At 40.9% G+C, this 22600-nt stretch overlaps 2 protein-coding genes across 2 annotated transcripts in view; one reads left to right on the forward strand and one right to left on the reverse strand.

The window, feature by feature from the left end:
- MGAT4A (alpha-1,3-mannosyl-glycoprotein 4-beta-N-acetylglucosaminyltransferase A) overlaps nucleotides 1-11620 on the forward strand; it is a 144991-nt gene extending 133371 nt beyond the window's left edge. Inside the window, exons 14-16 of the mRNA XM_074965240.1 lie at nucleotides 4315-4381; nucleotides 6886-6998; nucleotides 7199-11620. Of these exons, the coding sequence (XP_074821341.1) occupies nucleotides 4315-4381; nucleotides 6886-6998; nucleotides 7199-7225 (207 nt within the window). The 3' untranslated portion in view covers nucleotides 7226-11620. The remainder of the gene's footprint in view (nucleotides 1-4314; nucleotides 4382-6885; nucleotides 6999-7198) is intronic.
- A 1063-nt stretch (nucleotides 11621-12683) lies between these two features.
- UNC50 (unc-50 inner nuclear membrane RNA binding protein) lies at nucleotides 12684-22594 on the reverse strand. Its single transcript, XM_074965324.1, has 6 exons — nucleotides 22489-22594; nucleotides 19861-20144; nucleotides 17101-17221; nucleotides 14364-14503; nucleotides 14178-14279; nucleotides 12684-12988 (listed from the first exon to the last, which is right to left on the reverse strand). Exons 2-6 carry the CDS (start codon nucleotides 20138-20140, stop codon nucleotides 12852-12854), a joined length of 780 nt encoding a protein of 259 aa, XP_074821425.1. The 5' UTR covers nucleotides 20141-20144; nucleotides 22489-22594; the 3' UTR covers nucleotides 12684-12851.
- Nucleotides 22595-22600: the final 6 nt, after the last annotated feature.

Below are 22600 nucleotides of genomic sequence, written 5' to 3' on the forward strand. Positions count from 1 at the left end.
AACAGACTCTCGCTGGAGTCTGGTTTTGAAGTTTTTTTATTGTAATATCGCAACTTTCATGTCTGTAATCGCGTGACCAGAGAGATTGAAGTGTTCTCCGACTGGTTTATGAATGTTATAATTCTTGACATCTGATTTGTGTCCATTTATTCTTTTACGTAGAGACTGTCCAGTTTGACCAATGTACATGGCAGAGGGGCATTGCTGGCACATGATGGCATATATCACATTGGTGGATATGCAGGTGAACGAGCCTCTGATAGTGTGGCTGATGTTATTAGGCCCTGTGATGGTGTCCCCTGAATAGATATGTGGGCACAGTTGGCAACGGGCTTTGTTGCAAGGATAGGTTCCTGGGTTAGTGGTTCTGTTGTGTGGTATTTGCTTCAGGTTGGGGGGCTGTCTGTAAGCAAGGACTGGCCTGTCTCCCAAGATTTGTGAGAGTGTTGGGTCATCCTTCAGGATAGGTTGTAGATCCTTAATAATGCATTGGAGGGGTTTTAGTTGGGGGCTAGTGGCGTTCTGTTATTTTCTTTGTTAGGCCTGTCCTGTAGTAGGTGACTTCTGGGAACTCTTCTGGCTCTATCAATCTGTTTCTTCACTTCTGCACGTGGGTATTGTAGTTGTAAGAATGCTTGATAGAGATCTTGTAGGTGTTTGTCTCTGAGGGGTTGGAGCAAATGCGGTTGTATCGCAGAGCTTGGCTGTAGACAATGGATTGTGTGGTGTGGTCAGGGTGAAAGCTGGAGGCATGTAGGTAGGAATAGCGGTCAGTAGGTTTCTGGTATAGGGTGGTGTTTATGTGACCATCGTTTATTAGCACTGTAGTGTCCAGGAAGTGGATCTCTTGTGTGGACTGGACCAGGCTGAGGTTGATGGTGGGATGGAAATTGTTGAAATCATGGTGGAATTCCTCAAGGGCTTCTTTTCCATGGGTCCAGGTGATGAAGATGTCATCAATATAGCGCAAGTAGAGGAGGGGCGTTAGGGGACGAGAGCTGAGGAAGCGTTGTTCTAAGTCAGCCATAAAAATGTTGGCATACTGTGGGGCCATGCGGGTACCCATAGCAGTGCCACTGATTTGAAGGTATACATTGTCCCCAAATGTAAAATAGTTATAGGTAAGGACAAAGTCATAAAGTTCAGCCACCAGGTTAGCCGTGACATTATCGGGGATAGTGTTCTTGACGGCTTGTAGTCCATCTTTGTGTGGAATGTTGGTGTAGAGGGCTTCTACATCCATAGTGGCCAGGATGGTGTTATCAGGAAGATCACCGATGGATTGTAGTTTCCTCAGGAAGTCAGTGGTGTCTCGAAGATAGCTGGGAGTGCTGGTAGCGTAGGGCCTGAGGAGGGAGTCTACATAGCCAGACAATCCTGCTGTCAGGGTGCCAATGCCTGAGATGATGGGGCGCCCAGGATTTCCAGGTTTATGGATCTTGGGTAGTAGATAGAATATCCCAGGTCGGGGTTCCAGGGGTGTGTCTGTGCGGATTTGATCTTGTGCTTTTTCAGGGAGTTTCTTGAGCAAATGCTGTAGTTTCTTTTGGTAACTCTCAGTGGGATCAGAGGGTAATGGCTTGTAGAAAGTGGTGTTGGAGAGCTGCCGAGCAGCCTCTTGTTCATATTCCGACCTGTTCATGATGACAACAGCACCTCCTTTGTCAGCCTTTTTGATTATGATGTCAGAGTTGTTTCTGAGGCTGTGGATGGCATTGTGTTCTGCACGGCTGAGGTTGTGGGGCAAGTGATGCTGCTTTTCCACAATTTCAGCCTGTGCATGTCGGCGGAAGCACTCTATGTAGAAGTCCAGTCTGCTGTCTCGACCTTCAGGAGGAGTCCACCTAGAATCCTTCTTTTTGTAGTGTTGGTAGGGAGGTCTCTGTGGATTAGTATGTTGTTCAGAGGTGTGTTGGAAATATTCCTTGAGTCGGAGACGTCGAAAATAGGATTCTAGGTCACCACAGAACTGTATCATGTTCGTGGGGGTGGAGGGGCAGAAGGAGATGCCCCGAGATAGGACAGCTGCTTCTGCTGGGCTAAGAGTATAGTTGGATAGGTTAACAATATTGCTGGGTGGGTTGAGGGAACCATCGCTGTGGCCCCTTGTGGCATGTAGTAGTTTAGAAAGTTTTTAGTGTCCTTTTTCTTTTGTAGAGAAGCAAAGTGTGTGTTGTAAATGGCTTGTCTAGTTTTAGTAAAGTCCAGCCACGAGGAAGTTTGTGTGGAAGGTTGTTTTTTTTATGAGACTATCCATTTTTGAGAGCTCATTCTTTATCTTTCTCTGTTTGCTGTAGAGATGTTGATCAGGTGGTTCCGCAGTTTCTTTGAGAGCGTGTGACACAAGCTGTCAGCATAGTCTGTGTGGTATGTAGATTGTAATGGATTTTTTACCTTCAGTCCTTTTGGTACGATGTCCATCTGTTTGCATTTGGAAAGGAAGATGATGTCTGTCTGTATCTGTACAAGTTTTTTCATGCAGTTGATAGATTTCCACTCCATACGGCTAATTGCAGTGCCTTGCATAATGACAGGTTTCAGAGTAACAGCCATGTTAGTCTGTATTCACAAAAAGAAAAGGAGTACTTGTGGCACCTTGGAGACTAACCAATTTATTTGAGCATAAGCTTTCGTGAGCTACAGCTCACTTCATCGGATGCATACTGTGGAAAGTATAGAAGATCTTTTTATACAGACAGTCTCTACGTAAAAGAATAAATGGACACAAATCAGATGTCAAGTATTATAACGTTCATAAACCAGTCGGAGAACACTTCAATCTCTCTGGTCACGCGATTACAGACGTGAAAGTTGCGATATTACAACAAAAAAACTTCAAAACCAGACTCCAGGGAGAGACTGTTGAATTGGAATTCATTTGCAAATTGGATACAATTAACTTAGGCTTGAATAGAGACTGGGAGTGGCTAAGTCATTATGCAAGGTAACCTATTTCCCCTTGTTTTTTCCTCCTCCCCCCCCACCCCTCAGACGTTCTTGTTAAACCCTGGATTTGTGCTGGAAGTGGCCCACCTTGATTATCATACACATTGTAAGGAGAGTGATCACTTTAGATAAGCTATTACCAATAGGAGAGTGGGTTTGTGGTGGGGGAAGGGGGAGAAAACCTGGATTTGTGCTGGAAATGGCCCAACTTGATTATCATACACATTGTAAGGAGAGTGATTGCTTTGGATGGGCTATTGCCAGCGGGAGAGTGGGATGGGGGGAGAGAAAACCTTTTGTAGCGGTAAACACCCATTTTTTCATGCTTTGTGTGTATAAAAAGATCTTCTACACTTTCCACAGTATGCATCCGATGAAGTGAGCTGTAGCTCACGAAAGCTTATGCTCAAATAAATTGGTTAGTCTCTAAGGTGCCACAAGTACTCCTTTTTGCGAATACAGACTAACACGGCTGTTACTTTAAGATATTATTAGATATCACAGGTTTCAGAGTATCATTACTTCAGTAGTCTTGCTTGGGGCTTTCCCACTATAGGAATGGTGAACCTGGATAAGAATGAGAAAGTTGATAACTGCTAATAGCTTTTCTCCGAGTATCCGGGCACTATGTTCTGACCCACCTGTTAATTGGAAGTAAGTAAAAGTTGTTTGACGACAGATTGTTCTGTAGATTGTTAATTATTGTTCTAGTGTTACAAACTGAGTTGTGTTTAGCTTTGGAAGCATTCTCAGTTTGTAGAAAAAGCAGCCAGCCCCAGTGTGGTGGGTCATAGGTTTCTGATCCTGCCGCCTCAAACTGCAGATGAGAACAAAAACCAACTATAGGAATATGATAAGCCTGAATACTCAAAAGAGAAATCAGCAAGTATCCAATTTCTTTCTGAATACGGCAGGCAGATTAGCTAGACCTATTTTAAGATTAAAGTGTCCTGTATGGTTTCATGAGTGTCCTTTGGGTGGGGAAGAGGTTTTTTAATCTTTCTCTCCCCAAATCAGCCATGGAGCAGGCTTTACCCCGAGTGTCTTTTCTGGTGTTTGTGCCAGTATCTGCAATATCCTCGTCCTTTCAGCATATCAGTTCTTATGAGTGGTACTTTTCTTTTCTACCCTGAAGCCAAATACAGTCAGTTCTGGAACAGGTTTTTTTTTGTTTTGTTTTGTTTTAAGAAAAGTCTATGCTATAAATAACATCTGTTTGCTCATAGACATAGTAGGCTGATGCAAAGTTTTTTAGGAAAGTGCTCTAAATAGAGAACGAGGGTACCCACATTTTGCTCCAGCTTGCAAATTTATTAGATACATGCAAAATAAGTGCTCTCATTTTGTTTTGTGCCTGTTTCATTTTAGAATGAAGACTTGGTATTAAGCAAAGAAACCAAAGACAAACGCTTAGAGGACGGTTATTTCAGGATAGGTAATACTCTGCACCATAGAACAACAATTTTCGTTCTTTTACAAACATGGAAATAAAATTTGTTTTATTACTATATCAATTAGTAAAATGTTATTTTTTTTAAAGCCTTTATATGGTTCTGATCATTCTCATTGCGTAACTGACCTTGTAAATGTTACTTGCCCTTTTCAGGTTGATTTAACGAATGAAGTTCTGATGTGATTCTTAGCTGTAGTGGAAAACAAATGATTTTATTCATCACTTTTTAAAGTATTCTAATTAGTTTTTAATTCATTTTTATTTTGGTCTATTAATAGCCTTTACATCATATTTATTCATCCTGATATAATTGAAGTTTCTACCTGTAGGAATACCAATATCTGTACCTGCTTAATATAGTTTGAATATATTTAAGTCCAAAATTTAAAAGTTGGTTACCTAAAATTTGACCCCTGAATCCACAGTTAGTTTCCTAACCAAAACTGCCCTGATTTTCAGAGGTGTTGAACACCCACAGCTACACTGAATTTAAGCTTTTTTATTCCTTATTAGTGCCTCTGCTGCTTAGTCTGTGTGCTGAGACTATATGTACTGCAGTATTTGCCAATAAAAAACTGAAGCTTATGGCAAAGAGCTCTGAGCATTACGGAAGATTTTTGGGTCGTGGTTTAAGGTTCCATCTTCCTACTATTAGACTTAAGCAAAAAAATAAACCCTCAAAAACCTATTTATGGTGAATTACTGCAGCCAATTCATGACAGTAGCATTGCAAATCTATTTATTGAATAGATATTCACTAGTACTGTCGATTAATCACAGTTAACTCATACCATAACTCAAAAAAAGTAATCATGATTAAAATAATGAATCGTGATTAATCGCAGTTTTAATGGCACTGTTAAGCAATAGAATACCAAATGAAATGTATTAAATATTTTGGATGTTTTTCTATATTTTCATATATATTTTATTCTGTGTTGTAATTGAAATCAGTGTACATTATTTTTTATTACAAATATTTGCACTGTAAAAATGATAAAAGAAATAGTATATTTCAATTCACCTCATACAAGTACTGTAGTGCAATCTGTTTGTTGTGAAAGTGCAGCTTACAAATGTAGATTTTTTTTTTTTTTGGTTACATAACTGCACTCAAAAACAAAACAATGTAAAACTTCAGAGCCTACAGGTCCACTCAGTCCTACTTCTTGTTCAGCCAATCGCTAAGACCAATAAGTTTGTTTATATTTAAATGCTGCCCTCTTCTTATTTACAATGTCACCATAAAGTGAAAACAGGCGTTCACATGGCACTTTTGTATCCAGCTTTGCAAGGTATTTACGTGCCAGATATGCTAAACATTTGGATGCCCCTTCATGCTTCGACCACCATTCCAGAGGACATGCTTCCATGCTGATGATGCTCGTGAAAAAATAATGCGTTCATAAAATTTGTGCCTGAACTCCTTGCGGAATTCTACATCTCCTGTTCTGTTTTACTTGCATTCTGCCATATAGTTCATGTTATAGCAGTCTCAGATTATGACCCAGCACATGTTGTTCATTTTAAGAACGATTTGACAAAACGCAAAGAAGGCACCAGTGTGAGATTTCTAAAGATAGCTACAGCACTCGACCCAAGATTTAAGAATCTGAAGTACCTTCCAAAATCTGAGAGGGACGAGGTGTAAAGCATGCTTTCAGAAGTCTTAAGAGAGCAACACTCTCATGCGGAAACTGCAGAACCCGAACCACCAAAAAAGAAAATCAACCCTCTGCTGGTGGCATCTGACTCAAATGATGAAAATGAGTCGGTCTGCACTGCTTTGGATTGTTATTGAGCAGAACCCGTCATCGGCATGGATGCATGTCCCCTGGAACGGTGGTTGAAGCATGAAGAGACACATGAATCTTTAGCGAATCTGGCACATAAATATCTTGCGATGCTGGCTACAGCAGTGCCATGAGAAAGCCTTTTCTCACTTTCAGGTGACATTGTAAACAAGAAGCGGGCAGCATTATCTCCTGCAAATGTAAAGAAACTTATTTGTCTGAGTGATTGGCTGAACAAGAAGTAGGACTGAGTGGACTTGCAGGCTCTAAAATTTTACATTGTTTTATTTTTGAATGCAGGTTTTTTTGTACATAATTCTACATTTGTAAATTCAACTTTGATGTTAAAGAGATTGCACTACAGTACTTGTATTAGGTGAATTGAAAAATACTATTCCTTCGGATTTTTTACAGTGCAAATATTATTTATAATCAAAAATAAAGTGAGCACTGTACACTTTGTAATCTGTGTTGTAATTGAAATTAATATATCTGAAAATGTAGAAAACATCAAAAATATTTAAATAAATGGTATTCTATTGTTTAAAATTCGATTAATCGTGATTAATTTTTTAATTAATATTCCTAATAAGCCCTAATATTCACTTTCATTAGAAACCTTTCTACAAACCAGATCTTGTATTTGTTTGTCTGGAGATTGTTTATTCAGGATATGCTTTTGCTCATTTAAAGGTAAATTTGAAAGTGGTATAGCAGAAGGAACAGTTGACCCAAGTCTAAACCCTATTTTATCATTTCGGCTTTCGGTAATACAAAACTCAGCAGTCTGGGCAATTCTGAATGAGGTGAGATGTTGTATACTTTACCCCTTCCCTTTTAAAATCAGAATATCAAATATGAGATGTCTCTTAATTGCATCAACATATTTGAAGCTAAGAATTTTTGGATTAATCAGAAAGCTGTTTCTCTTTTATAATTGTCTAAACATTAAGATTCACTGTAATGTACTAAAATGTGTTTTTTTTCCCTCAATTCTTCATTTTAGATTCACATTAAAAAAGTCACAACCTGATCAAAATCTGTTTGGAAGAAAAGAGAAAATCTTTTCAAACGTTTCCTATAATATCCTACATCTTTAACAGTCAAAAATTGAAAATACTGAGCATGCACCTTATTCCAGTTGTCTTTTATTTTTCACTCGAACTCTACCTCTTGTGAAATCTACTGTAGATGAGAAGATTGTAAGTAACCCTGCCTGTCATATCCATCCAGAAACTGATGCTCCACACTGATAACGTTCATCTGAGATCCAAGTTGTCGTCCATTTTTACATGACTTTACCATCTTATGGTTGCCGAAGCCTGCTACTCTTAACCCGTACTATTTTGATAGTATAGTAATACGGAGAAGTTGTACATATTCTTACATTTCTTGAAGATGAAAAAATATAATTAAATAAATTTTATGAAGGGGGGTACTCTCGGGGTTCCATTTATTTTGCTATAACAAAACCCTCTTTTATAGATTATCAGGATATATTTATATCTATATCTAGATACAGATATATAGATATAGATATATATTAAAAACATTAGGGATATTTAATTTATTAAAATTTGAAAAGTACATATTTTTATGCAGTAAAATTTTAAATTGATATAGGTTTTTTTATGGATTATCTAGCTTAAATTATCTTTCTACATTTTTCTTTGCAACTGCAAACAACATAAAAAATTAATACCATATTTCAGCTATACTGCCATTCTAAGAAAACTAAATTGAGTTTCTAAATTAAGTACTTTTGTACCACAAAATCTGTAAGATATTGTTCAAAGTATAAGCATGCCTTAATTGCCAGAGTTCTGAAGAACATTATTCTTGGGGGCTACCATATTCCACTGATTACAGGGCATAGCCACATAAAAAGCATGTTGAAGTATCTTAATATTTCAGTATAACGTAAGTGCTAAATCTGCAGTGATTTTAAATTTAATCCATCACATTTTAGAGGGAGATTTCGATACCAAGCTATCACTTTTTAAAAACTTTGTAGACAGTTCTTAAACCGAATGAATTCATTCTCTGTGTAGAAGAGCATTCCCTATCTTTGTGCTATAAATTTTGAATCTTGTCTCACATGTCCAGACATACGAATTCTGTTCAGTACCTTGAATGACTACAATCCTACATGATATTTTTATCAGGAAAATAATAGTAATTAGACACTTGTAATTAACCTCATTAGAGGTCTCTCTTTAAATGTTTTTATTTTAGTATTTACCTTACTTAAATGTTGTAGTGGGTGATTTTTTTTTTAAAGGGTGAGTCATGTCCAACTTCCATGGGAATCAATGAAAAGACTTCCACTGATTTTAATAGAATCGGGCCCAAAGTCAGTTTCCTGCCTTTTGCGCTTCAAGGAAAAGAACAATGCTTGTTTAACTGATGAGCAGCCCAGACAGTGTGAGCTCTTTGTGCTGCTACAGCACTGTTCATAACATGTAATGCCATTTAACAGTTCATTAAAATCTAGTAATTTTTTCATCACATCTCAGCATAGATCTGAGAAATTATTTGGGTTTAGTTTTCCCCCAATTGTATCTGCGAATGATGCCAATAATTTAAATTATAGCTATTTATTAAATTATATCATTACTTAATTTTTGAGTCAGATATATGTTTCTGAACATAACAAGCAATGCCAACTGTTGTCTTATTGTTCCATGAAGTTAAAATGATTTATAATAAATTTACCAATACCATTGTTAGGTGCCTTTCCTCTGAGCAGTGTCTTCTTATGGGTTTATTCTGTCAGCCCAGCTGTTCCTAAAGCAACGTTCAACATATAAGAAACTCCTAACAACATCTCTAAATGTGTAGAAACTCACCCCAAACTGATCTCATTTTTGTGTTGTTTTTTTGTTAGCTCTACCCTATTTTTTTTGAAGAACTTTTTTCTAGAAGTCAAAATATTGAACTGAAACTTGTCAGTTATCATCCATTACCTCCTTGATGATAAACTGATTTTTTTTAAAGGATGAATTTATATTCTGTTTTGTTAGATCTTACTAGCAGGACCCAGAAATACCCTGGGACGCTATGACAGATTGCACTCTTAGTAAATGAATGTGCCACAACAGTAGAAGTGAATTTATTATAAATCATTTAGGGAGCAGGTTTTGTAGATTCAGACCTGATGTAATCAGGTACAATTCCATTGATTTCCTGAGAGTTTGTTCCTTAAATTAGAAGAAGGTAGGGGTGGAGAAAATTTAGCTTGTGTTGTTATTGTTTAAAGAAAATTCTCTCTATCTCTACACACCATTGTTTTAGACTCTAAATTCTCAAAAATTCTGATTCACAAATCACTCCGAAGTGGTCTGCTCTTCTTTTTGGAGATCCACCTCTATATGGCCGAATAAGAGTATTTCAAATATTGCTGGACATTAGCCAGTTTCTGTATTGCATTCCTCCATAATTTTTTGATTAATAGACACTCCAAATCTACTTATGTGCATTATGTCAGCCAGAAACTATAGATGATAGATGTTATAGCTTAAGGAAATGTAGGTCTTTTTTCGAGCAGTTAGCATTTCCAGATACCTTAATTTTCTGATCAAATTGAGTTTAAATCCCCAGATTTTATGCCAATTAAAGCTTTTTCTTAAAATACTGGCTTTCTTTTTTAACAATGACCTTTAGCAGGGCCCACAGCAATTACAAAGATTTGGCCTATTCATAATGAAATCCTGTTTGGCTTACTAAGTGAATAGTCCTGCTGAAGACTTTTTGTGTGAGTGATGTAAGAAAGATTTTGCCTCATGTCAAAAATATTCCCCCATGAATGAAAACAATCCCCCCTCTGAACAAGCTTCTACAGGCTTTCTGCTCTCTTAGGGACCTAAACTTAATTTATTTGCATTAATTGCATTATTTGACTATTTACACTCATAGGGATAAATGTAATGATTTTTTTCCTGCTAGCCATGGTGGTTTGGCAAAGCTCAAGGCAGGTATAGCAGTTATGGACCAGATAAGAATTCTCATCCCATCACTGATTTTCTCAGCCTTTTAAAAATTTAAACTAGAAAATCATTATGGTCCATTGTGAGTCTGAGATAAGATAAGATAGGTTTCAGAATGGTAGCCTTGTTAATCTGTATCAGCAAAAAGAAGGAGGGGTGTCACAAGTACTCCTTGGTTTTTTTGAGATAAGATACTGGCTAAATTTAAGGCAGAATGGTTTTGTACTTCTGCCTTATAATATGCAATACGTATACCTTTGAGTATGTTGAGGGATCACGTTTAGTCTTTTGGCAAGACTAGACAATTTTGTACTTTTTCCTTCATTTTTCCCGTAAGCAAGTATAAAATTTCTTCAGTAATTCCTTTTTTTTGTTTGAAATATCTGCTCCAAAAGGAATACAGTATTATTTTGTGCTTGTGCTTGTAATCTGTGCTTTCCTCTGGAAACAAGAATACAAATTTATTTCAAGACCATTGTTTCATGAAATCAAGTGTTTGCTGAAGTTTTAGATTTCAGTGTTCTCTTGTGATTTCTGCTGTAAGCAGTGAGCTAGAATTCTAGGTAGCTTAATGTTGAGAACTATGAAACTTTGTTTCAAGGGGACAAACTTTGATATCTTTACATGACTGGGAGTCATCCTGCTCCCACTAATTTTATTGGTGCAGGATCAAGCTCCTAATTGCAAAACATCATTACTGTTGACTTTAATGGTAGCTGGCATGATGATCATCACTGGTGCTAAATGTTCCTATGAAGTAAGGAAGGGTGGTTGTTTTTTTTTAAAAAAAGTGTTAATTGGTGGCTGCCTGCAGGTCAGGAGCTCTCCCTTTGTGCCAGTGTACAGCAGGTCACAACAGGAATTCCCAGCCTCCCCAGGATCAAAAATATTATGCTTTACTTGTTGAAATGGTAATTTTTCCTTTGTTGCTCAGTGTTTGCTGAGATTTCAATAGATGACTTGGAGTGCATTCTCTTCAAGCCTGAAGAGGGGCTGATACATGACTGTAAAATGAACTGCCAGCAGATTTGGTATTTTAAGCTAAACGTATTATTTTTTTCTATAAAAGATCAAATATTGAAGTTGTATTGTAACTAGTTTCCTGTTTAAAAATATCCTTTTTGAAATTAAAACCTGGTGCTTGAGTTTGATACTGAGCACTGCTTTTGCAAAATTGCCATCTTCATTTTCAGGGGGTTTTTTTGGCAGGGGAGGGGGATGTCAGTTTGTACTCTTGCCTTGTAGAATCTAGTACTGTTAGATCCTGAAACATTATTTTCTGGCAAAACTTGTTCTGTACATTTTCCCCCACCTTTTCGTTAATCAGTCCCTGCTGTAATAGATTTTTATAAATTGGTTAGATTTGTTTAAAACTTGCTGCTATCTTTGAAAACCTGGTATGGGTCATGTCAACTGTGCCTTTCATCAATGTTTCTATGTGCCACAGCTCTCCATGTATATTTGAAATAAAGGCTTTAAAAAAAAATTCTGTAGTTCTTACATAAGCTGAGAGAGAATACTTCTGTCCCCAAGAGACCCAAGGTGTTCAGTCCATATTTCAAACAGTCAAAAGGCATGTTAAATAGGGATTGAATACAGTACTTTAAACGCAATGTATTTAAAGTACTGTAGAGCCTTCTATATTGAACAACAGTGGCTGTTCTTCAATAAGAAGTGACACATACAAAAACCTCAGTGCTGGCCAAGAATTTAAGTTTGTAATGACGACGACTAAACTTTTTCACAATAGTACCACTGGGCTAGGCTCTGTACAAACATGGTAGTAGACAGTCCCTGTTCCTAAAAGCTTACAATCTAAATAGACAAGCCAAAGGGTGAACAATGTAGTAAACAGTTATGTCAGTTCCACACTTTTGAGGAGTGTTTGTGTTTAGGACTAGATAATGGAAAGGGGGGGGGGGGAGAGTGGTATGGGTGAAATGAAGGTAAGGGAGGGACATGGTTGGAGCAAACAGCCAATCAGCATAGAACAAAAATAGTTAATGCAAAATTCTAGAATGTTCTGAGGGCCAGTGGTCCTGGTGGTTGAGTGCTTTTGCTCCTAGGGGCTGAAGTCTCATGCTGATTGTCTACATTTTTTTGCCCCAAGGCTGTATGGTGGGGAGGCATCACCTGGGTCTTAGTATCCCTACAGTACAGGTGTGGGGGGGTCATAGCTGTACCTTTGAGTCTATAGAAGTGGGCCCAAATTCAGCAGCTGACTAACTGCTTGGAGTGGCTGATGCACTGTAGGACAATAGCCCACATAATATTGACATGTAGCTAGAACATGTGACTCTGAGCAGCAGTCAGGCATTATTAGTGTAGCTAAACTGTAGAAGCATTAAGCCTGATAACCACACAATAATAAACCAAGCACTGCATCTTTAAAATAACTAGCATCCATCTATTTGTTCCACTAAAATACAGTAACAGTGAGAATTATGCTATTCAACTTATTCATAGTTTGAGGAATGTACTGCAAAAGTATTCATACAGAATTACTAACATTTACTGTTTGTAAATATTTTAATCATTAAAAATTGCAATAGACAGGTCAAGCTTTTTACACTTATCTACAAAGAAAATTTACAACCATTTACAACAAGAGATCTTAGATGTTCATACTGTCAGCAGCTAAGACAAAATACACAGAGAAATAAAGTCCTGTTTTTATTTCACTCTGAATTCATAGAAAGTACAAAGTGTCTTGGTGAAGTTCCATCCCAGTGCTAATGAGAGCACATATAGCAGAATTAAGAGTGCAAATGGATACAAAAGGATAACTGTGTTCTTCAAAAATGGCAATGCTAGAAAAGAAATACAATTATGATTAGAGTACAAAATTTAAAACCAGCAATTAGTTGTGCAAATAGACCAAACCCATAAACTCTTACATCTAGAACACACATCAGCAACATTTGGCACAAGGCCCACCCAGGTAAGCCCCATAATGGGCTGGGCCCATTTGTTTACCTGCTGCATCTGCAGGTTTGGCCGATCGCAGCTTCCACTGGCCACAGTTCGCTATTCCAGGCCAATGGGGGCTGTGGGAAGTGGCGGCCAGCACATCCCTCAGCCTGCACCACTTCCCCCAGCCCCCATTGGCCTGGAGCAGTGAACCACAGCCAGGAGGAGCTGTGATTGGCCAAACCTGCAGCCACAGCAGGTAAACAAACCAGCCCAGCCCGCCAGGGGCTTACCTTGGCAGGCCACATGTCAAAGGTTGCCGATCCCTGATCTAGAAAGACCCTGGGGAGAGGCTGTCAGCATTTCATCCATTTCTTAACAGCTTGGTTAAAACTAGGTGCCTGTTTATCATCCCTGCCATGCTTATTTTGCAGCCCTTAGCCCAGATACAGAATAGCTTCTATCAGAGTAGAGGAGTAATTGAGGTAGGTCTGCATACATTAGTACAGCCAACCTGCTCAATGATTTTGATGCATTACTACCCTCCCCTCTAGTCAATCTGGGAGTCCAAAACTAATGTAAGGGTCTTGAGGGTTGAAGCAGTCTATTAACTGGATTATAGTACAACACAATGGCGAGCATCAATAAGTTCCAATATCTTCTGTGCAAAGAGTGTTTTAACACCACTACATAAACGGACAAGTCCTTTAGGTATAAACTTTTTAACCCAGTTTGGACATTTAGATAAGGGTGTACCTAGCATTCTTGGCAAAGGATTACAAATAACTCCAATCACGAAGGACAGAGGCAGTATTGGGTTTGGAAGGGACTGGGAAAAGTTATGTTCAGAAAAAATTTAACAGAATGGAGCAAGCGGAATTGCTTCATTAGACAGTGAAGACTGCAAGACATCTATCTAGGAAGGATAGCTTAAAAATAAATCAGCATTCAATTCTTCTCCTACTTCTGCATTTGAGATGATCATTTCAAACCTATGAGTTCATAAATTAAAGTAGCTTACTAGGTCAAGGCTTGTTGGTTTTCCTATAGTCAATTGCCTAATTAATAAAAGCTTTTGAAATTACTTACCACTGTACCCTAGAAATGTTACGTAGATATAATAACCAATTGCAATGAGCCACACTGTATTCCCAACAAAATATCCCATGAATGAGGCTGTTGAGATAACATCTGTAAAAGAGAAGACAGCTGCTCTGTTACCTGCATGAGGCCCAGCACCAGGGCAAAAAGCATTAAAAAGGGTATTCTACTTACAATTGATGAAAAACAGTTGGATAAAATGCAAAATGACTAGAAGTGGATAGAAAGCATTCAGATGAACATCAAAGGCATATCCCCATTCCACATCATAGTCTCTGCTCTGTCGCTTTACCAAGTACTTATTAGAAATAAACCTAATTGGAAAAAAAATTCAAAAGGAATAAGTTGTGAAACAATTTCACACTTTCATGTTTCTTGAAGTTATAACGCTGACTTGACATTCCACCTATAGTTTAAGTAATGAAGTCACATACAGGAAAAACCCTCAAGTCTTTACCATTTAATTCATAAATTCAATCCTTTCAAATGTTTCTGCATAATTGCCAACCTCGGCTGACTGAAAATTATTTCCCTAATGTGTGAATAAAACATAGTAGCCTAAGCAAAGGTGAGTATTTCCTCAAAAAGACAGCGCAGACTAGCCTTTTGTTAGCCTTTTTCTCTCTCAGCAGTAGTCACATTCTTTGATGCTAAGTAGAAAGTGCAAACGTTGTGCATAGGAGAGCAAAGACTGCTGGTGACATTACAGGATACTGAAGAAGCACTGTCTTTCAGTTGGCCCATCCACTCACTTCCCAAAAGGCTGGCTATATCCTAAATCTTCACATTTCCTGTGTTACAAAAATCTCTCAGTTGCATTTAATTTTTAGAGACAGAAGGCACACCGGTTACCTCATTTAATAAATGCCTCACCTTCACCAAAAAAGGCAACAAAATACTTAAAAATATGGGTACGAACTTACTTGCTGCACCCAAAAACAAAGCAGGCCAAACATGGTTTCTGGTCTTGAGCTTATGGACCAAATCCATAGCTTAGCCTAATTTTCTCAGGCAAACTTCCACTGAAGTCTATGGAAATTTTGCCTAATTAAAACCTGAGTAAAGAGCAAAGAATTTGATCATACATTTTGGGCTTACACCTGGAATAAGAGCAGAACATTCCTCGCACGATCAACAAACTTCCAAAGACATTTTTGAATCAAATATTGAATCTCTCTTTTTCAAGGGCACTCTACTTTAAAATGTCATTTTCACTAAGAAATCAGTTATTTAAAGTGCCCCTGATTTCCTTTACATTTTTGACAACAGCTTCCCTGCTTTTTTCCCCACCTCCCTGCTGCTTCAAGTGAACCATACAAGCAGCAGAGAAAAGAGCATGTGTGAGAACTGAGCCCTCCCTGTGAGTGTGCCTCGAAGAAGCAACTGAAGGCAAGAGATTGCCTCTGCTATTGGTCTCCTCTGACAGGAAAGTCTTACCACTCTTCTCAGCTGTTTCCCTCAGAGGCCCAATTCTGCAGAGGAACCAGCATTCGACATATTCTCAACTATTGCCCCATCGGGTGATACCCTAAAGTACTGGAAAAGTCTCCCGTGTCTGCAGGGAGATTCTTGGCCCTCACTACCCTGACAAGGTTCTTAGAATTGGAACACTATATCTGTACAAAGGCACAGGAAGTAGGAAGGGCTCTTTACTCACTCTGCCTGGGGGTCGGGACCCATCAGGGGGTCGCAAGGTTATTACATGGGGGGGTCACGAGCTGTCAGCCTCCACCCCAAACCCTGCTTTACCTCCAGCATTTATAATGGTGTTAAATATATTTAAAAAGTGTTTTTAATGTATAAGGGGGGGGGGGTCGCACTCAGAGGCTTGCTGTGTGAAAGGGGTCACCAGTACAAAAGTCCTGCACTAAGAACCCCTGCACTAAGCTCTGGGCAGTTAATGAGGTCCCTTGATTCCCCCTTGTCCTTCCCATTGACTGGAGGGAGGGGAGGGGAATGAAGAAAGGGGCCTGTTTCCCCTCACCCATGGAGAGGGAGGGAGAACTTCTCTGCTGCACCTCTTCCATTATTACTGTGGCTCAGTGGAGAGGTCAAGTACAGGGACGCGAGAAGAGTGCGGTTCTTTTTGCTCGTTCCCTTCCTCTCCCAATCCCATGCAGGGCACCAGGGATAATGAAGGGAAGCTACTACCACTCCGTGCAGGTGTCCCAAAGGGAAGGGCTTGGGTAAAAAGGAAGCATCCCAGCCACTCTCCCAGGCTCCTGCAATGGTTTGAGGAACAGGAGAACCTGCCCACATCTCTGAAAGAGCAAACACTGCTGCTATGTTACTGGGAAACATCCTCTTACTGCACATGAACTCTGCCCAGCACAGGGCATAATACTGATGTGGCATACATAATATGGCAGGAGACAAAAGTGACAGTGACCACAGGAGCAGAGAAGCTGACAAATGCATAAAGTAAACTCTTATAATCACCTCCGGAATTACTTGTGACAACAATAGTTAAAATAGTTCAGCGAGAAGGGCGGCTTGACTTTACAATGTTGTGCCATTAAACATTGAGAATACTAAACACAAGAATTCATCTGTTACATGTTTACAAGCATGTGATTTATTAAAAAAGCCCCAAAAGGCAATAAAAAAAATGTCTCGATCCCTCCAGCATTGTTGATAAAGACCAACTCAGCAGGAAAATAGGCACTGAGAGGTGCAACTGAAATTTCCTCTAAGTATTGACCTTTTTTTGCAGAAAGAGATCAAGCAAAATAAGTATTTTCTAATGCTCTTTCCCAATAGTGCTCTATTCACAGCCAATGAAAACTCTTAGCCCTCTCTTCTGAGCAAAGTCATATTGTTACAGATTTAAGTACAATGCCTCAGCAGCAGGGAACGGTCAACTGCCCTATAGCAATGCCTAACTTAGTTCTAGATGGAATTATTTACTTACCACATTAAAGTTGCTATTAGAAGGCCAACGCCTACGCAGTCTATAAACACAACCCAAAGAAGTAGCTTTATCGTTTGAAAAAATCCCATGTCCAGCACAAATCCAAATCCTATAGTAGAAACTGGTGGCAGGGGGAAGAGAGAGAGAGAAGGGGAAAAAAAGAGAAATTAATCCTTCCTAGCTGGAAAAATGCTACATCACCAAACAATGCCAATCACTCAAACTTTGACATTCCAGGGATTAACCTTTTGGAGGTCTCCTGAAATCTCAGCATTTTCCCCTTTATTCCGCCTCACCCCTAAGATCTTCTGCAAGGCAGCCCCTTCTTCTATTCAAATGCTGCATACCGTACCACTTGTGTATAATGTGGTTGGCTTAGATTCAGTGTGTGGCAGCACCACTGCCACTGAACTAATTTCACATTTTTAAACTTTTTATGAAGAAGATACCTTGTTAAGCAGAAGTGCAGAGTAAGAGCAACAAGCAGAGCTGAAGACACACTGCTTTCAGTTACAACAAAACCACGTGATAGTGCATAGTTTTCTGGCTCTGAAGACTCAGCTGTCCTTCAGACTGCCATTCAGATTTCTAGTCCATTTAGTTGAATGAAAATGCAGTACATATAAGACACATTCTTATGGAGTTCCTTTGGCAGCTTTGGGAAAACATCCATGAAACACATATGGATCTAGGAAATATTTCCCATCCAACTGCAAGAACATTAGAATTTCAGAAGAGACTGCAAGTACTGTGCCATGTCAAAAATGGACTGGGTGTAGTGTTTTCACTGTTGCCTTTTAAAAGACAATTTGACCTGAAGCTTACATGCAAAAGATTTTCTTTTGCTTGGTGATGGCCGACGTCCACAGTGTCTCGCTGAGGCTTTGTTCACTGTATTTGTATTATCAAAGCACCTAGGAGTCCTAGTTGTGGACCACGACCCCACTGTGCTAGGTACGGTACAAAAAGGGCGTCTCTGCCCCAAAGGGCTTACAATCTTAAGTATCAGACAAGAGACAACAAATAGATAAAGACAGACGGAGTCTCCAAGGAAACAATGAGACAATACTGGACAGCATGATAGGCAGAGGTCTCAGCATACAAGCAGCCTAATTGTTGCCAAGGGTACTGTAGGCATCACAGCAAAGGAGAGTTTTGAGAAGGCCTTTGAAGGTGGATAATGACGTTCCTTTGCTGATGCTTACGGAATACTCCTCCCAAGAGTGTGGGTCAGCATGGGAGAAAGCGTGAAGCCGCTGTCTGAAAATTTAACAGTGGTGTAGTGAGCAAAGGAGGCTGGCAGTGCAGGAAAGGAAGTGAGCATCCACAGGTTGATAGCGAATAAGAGATGATCAGTAAGACTGGGGGCTGACCATGAAGGGCCTCAAAAGTGAACACAAGCAGCTTATGTTTGATGCGATAGTGAAGAGGCAGCCAGTGGAGGGATTCAAAGAGAGGGGTGATGTGGTCAAAGCGCAGGCTAGGAAAATGATCCTCGCAGCAGCATTGTGAATGGATAGGAGTGGGGCAAGATTGCATTTGTCAAGGCCAGAGAGAAGGATGTTACAGTAATTGAAACATGAGATGAGGATACCTTGGACAAGAGTTTTAGCTGTATGGATGGATAAGAAAGACCTATCCTTAGATACAGCCTGGATGTAATGACCTAACGAGATGTCTGAGTCAAGATAATGTCTGGGTTACAGGTCTGAGTGACAGGCAGGATGGTGGGGTTTGTCCAGTGATCAAGAAAAGAGGTAGCAGGAAGGTATGGGGGGGGGGGGAGGGGGTTTGCAGAATAGGAGCTCTGTTTTAGCTATGCTTAGCTTGAGCTGGCAGCTAGACATCCATGAGGGATGTCAGAGAGACAGTCCAAGACTTTAGTTTGGACAGAATGGTAGATCTGTGAGCCATCAGCATATTTGTGTTTGTAGATAAGATGACCCAGAGATAAGGTATAGAGGGAGATGAGAAGGGGAGCAAGGACAGAGCCCTGTGTAAAGGGTACTTTGCCTGTAATGGGTTCAACATTAGGGACTGTCTTTTTTTTCTGTGTTTGCACAGTGACTAGCACAATGATCCTAGTCTACAATTTGGCTGCTTATGTGATAAGGTAATATACATAATAATACATCCCAGTTTCTAATCATCCAAATGTTCAACTATTTTTTTTTTTAAAAAAGAATAGTCATTCATTCCTCTGGTTGTCTTTGCTATGACAATTATTGAAACACAGAACAGAAACAAGACTTGATTACAACAAACAAAGAAGAGTCTTTAGAGGATTCTAGATACAGCTAGACCCTGCGGTTTACCCTGGTTCTCTAATTTCTAAATGGTTACTGTAACCTTTGAGTGTAGATAGCTCATCAGCTTCTTTTCCATTCTGATTAAGGGCCTCTACAGTCAAAAACCCAGGATGCTGAAAAAAACCCTGTGAAGGTACATTCCTGCAACTTTATTGAAAAGAGAAAGATCTTATCTAGCTTAGGTATTTATATGGCCACCACCACTATAGTATCTGCGCACGTCACAATTAACGTGTTTATCCTCACAACACCCATGTAAGGGTGGGAACTACTATTTACACAATTTTACAGATGAGGAAGTGAGGACTGCGAGACTAAGTGAGTTGACCAAGGTTACACAAGGTCTGTGGCAGAGCAAGGACTTGAACCCAGGCCTCCCTAAACTTAGGCTAATGCCCAATTCTTCCTTTTTCCCACCTCAATTTTGCTGTTCATGGAAATAGACACTCACCACACAGCCAGATACTCAGCAATACCAAGAAAGCAGGATCATCTCTTGCCCACTGGTCCTTTGTTTGTTTCCGGTAATGAAAGTTTCTATAAACTCTCTGTGGTGAAGTGAACAGGTAGAGCATCTGCCAAACAGCAAACTCAAAGTCCATCTGCCGGAAGTGAAGAAGCCTCCTCAGGTATTTGTAGCGTTTTGCACCCGCTGTATGTCTCGCTGCATCCCTGGAGTTTAACGCACCATTGCCCTGGTTTTGGGAACTAACTGAAGTGGTCGGCAACATTTTTCTGAAGAAAAGATTTTAAAGTTAAAACTAATTTATTTTACATAATCTTAGAAATGATAGACAGCAGATGTAAAATTAGAAATGTTTTAAATTATATAGTGTTAATTACAGCATTTAGATTTAAATCTGATTTGCAAGGGTAATTAGGCAAGTAGCTAGCTAAATACTACCACTTGTGCCAGCAAGACTGTACGTGCAAAACTGTAAGCTAGAGTGAGCCCCTTTCAAAATTTGGCCATGTATGTTAATTGAGTCACCTTTCTGCTGCCTAAAATCAATGTATTGAAATAGCATAGTTTAGAAACTTGCGCACCAGGATTGGTGCCAATAACACAAATTAAAATTCCAATCTGCTAACAACTCACTGTGTGGCCTTTGACAAATTATGTAACCTCTCTGTCCCCCCCCTTTCCATGTATAACACAAATAATTACCTGCCTACTGCATGGGGTGCTGTGACAATCTTTGTAAAATGCTCTGGAAACAAAGCACTCTTCAAGCACTAAGTATAAATGTACAGTTTTACAATTGCCTTTGAATGTTTTTACTATTAAAGATGTTCTATTTTACACTGCATTATATTTTAATTATTTCAGATAAAAATTCAGTGTGCCCCACTCCTCAAAGAAATATAGGCATGTAATTCTGGGTTGGAGGGAGGCACCTCTGTTTGCTTGGGATTCAAAGCCATGAACCTTCTCCCCACCTAAGCTCTTTCTTGCAACAAACAAAACAAAACGAAGACAAGATGAGTGAGTCTCCCCTTATAAACTTCAGCCCAGTGGGCAGGGCATTTACCCAGGCTGTGGGAACCCTGTATTCAAACTTCCCCCTTTGCCTGAGGTGGGGAGAACACAGGTTTCCCATGTCTCAGATGAGTGCCCTCCGATTGCTGGGTATTCTTCAGTGGGTCTCTCAATCTGTCCTGTTGAAGCTGTTCCACTTTATATTAATAAAGAGTTATTGCAACAGGGTCTTGAACTCGGGTCTCTGAATATCAGTCATAGTTTAAGGGCCTGCAAGGACCACCAGATAATCTAGTTCGACCTCCTGTATATCACAGGCCACCAACATCACCCAGAATCCCACACTAAACTCAACAACCAAAATATTACTGCCCACAGGAGACTAGACTATGTGTCGTCACAGGCAGAGAATAGGAGGGACTAAGGGTATATCTACACTAGCACTTTTGTCGGTAATACTTTTGTCGGACAAGTGGACTGGGGGAAAAAAAACACCCCCCCGACTGACATACATTTCACTGACAAGAGCCAGTGTGGACAGCGCTATGTCGGTGCGAGATGTTCATTGGGGTGGCTTAATTATGCCAGGAGGAGAGCTGTCTGCCGCCAGCATAGAGCGGCTACACAGGAGACCTTACAGCAGCGCAGCTGCAGTGGTACAGTTATGCCACTGTAAGATCGGTAGTGTACACATAGTCTGAGGTGGACCAATGCCTGAGGCCCCTGCAATGGCAGAGCGTGACTGAGATATACCCAGATAATCCTAGCAAGTGACCCACACTCACACACTGCAGGGGAAGGCAAAAAAACCCCAAACGCTGAAGTCACTGCCAATCTGACCTGGGGGAACTCTCTGCCTGACCCCAAACACGGGGACAGTTAGACCCTGAACATGAGAGAGAGAGAAAATGCTCTGAGACCCCTCAGACACCAACCCAAGCCATCTAGTGGCCCACCTCCACAGCGGCCACCCAGGAGGAAGGAGACCCAGCAAGTCCCCCTTAACGCTGGGCGACACAGTCCCACTCAGGCCGAGCCTATTTAAGCGTCCCCGCAAAGTGGAGCAGCTTCGGCAGCGCGGAGGGAGACACACCCCCCACCGCCAGCCGCAGCGCCCAGTGGTTCGGGCAGCTCCTGGCCGGTGGGAGACCCGGGTTCAAGTCCCTTCCCCCCGCGCGCGCGCTGCCCCCTGGGGGAGACACTGGGGTGAGGGCGGTGCCGGCCTCCGCTCCGGCCTCCCGGGCAACCATCTGCCCGGGGCACGGGCCCAGAGTCGGCTCCCAGACGCGACGCCTCCTTTGAGGACCCGACGGGCGGGGGAAGGGCCGCGCGCAGCAGTACAAGGGAAGGACCCCCCCCGCAGAGATCCCAAGCCCCGCTGTGGCTCCCGCCGGGCCGGCTCATGCAGGAGCTGGGGGCGGAGCCACGGGTGTCCAGCGGGTGCCTCGAGCCCAGGCCAGCAGCTCCCGCGGGGGCGCCAGCGGTTTGTGGCGCAGGCGGGACCCTGGGTCGCCCTGCCCAGGCAGCGCGCGCGCGCGCACGTTGCGCAGGCCCACGCGCCCGGGGGTTGAGAACGCCATCCGCAGCTGCCCCGCTCACCTGCCGCTCCAGCCCCGCCCCTCCCAACCACACACAGCGCGAGGGTCTCCCGGGGCCGCGCGCACCCACAGCAAATTCCAGCGGCTTCCGGCAACGTAGCACGGCGCGCGCC

The sequence above is a fragment of the Natator depressus genome, chromosome 1 (assembly GCF_965152275.1).
Source record: "Natator depressus isolate rNatDep1 chromosome 1, rNatDep2.hap1, whole genome shotgun sequence".
NCBI lineage: Eukaryota > Metazoa > Chordata > Testudines > Cheloniidae > Natator > Natator depressus.

Coding starts and splice junctions, on each gene's coding strand:
- UNC50 (XM_074965324.1), bottom strand. CDS start 20,140: ATGTTGCCGACCACTTCAGTTAGTTCCCAAAACCAGGGCAATGGTGCG. Junction 17,222..19,860: donor GCTGAGTATCTGGCTGTGTG/GTGAGTGTCTAT, acceptor CCCTGCCACCAG/TTTCTACTATAGGATTTGGA. Junction 14,504..17,100: donor CTAATAGCAACTTTAATGTG/GTAAGTAAATAA, acceptor TTTTCCAATTAG/GTTTATTTCTAATAAGTACT.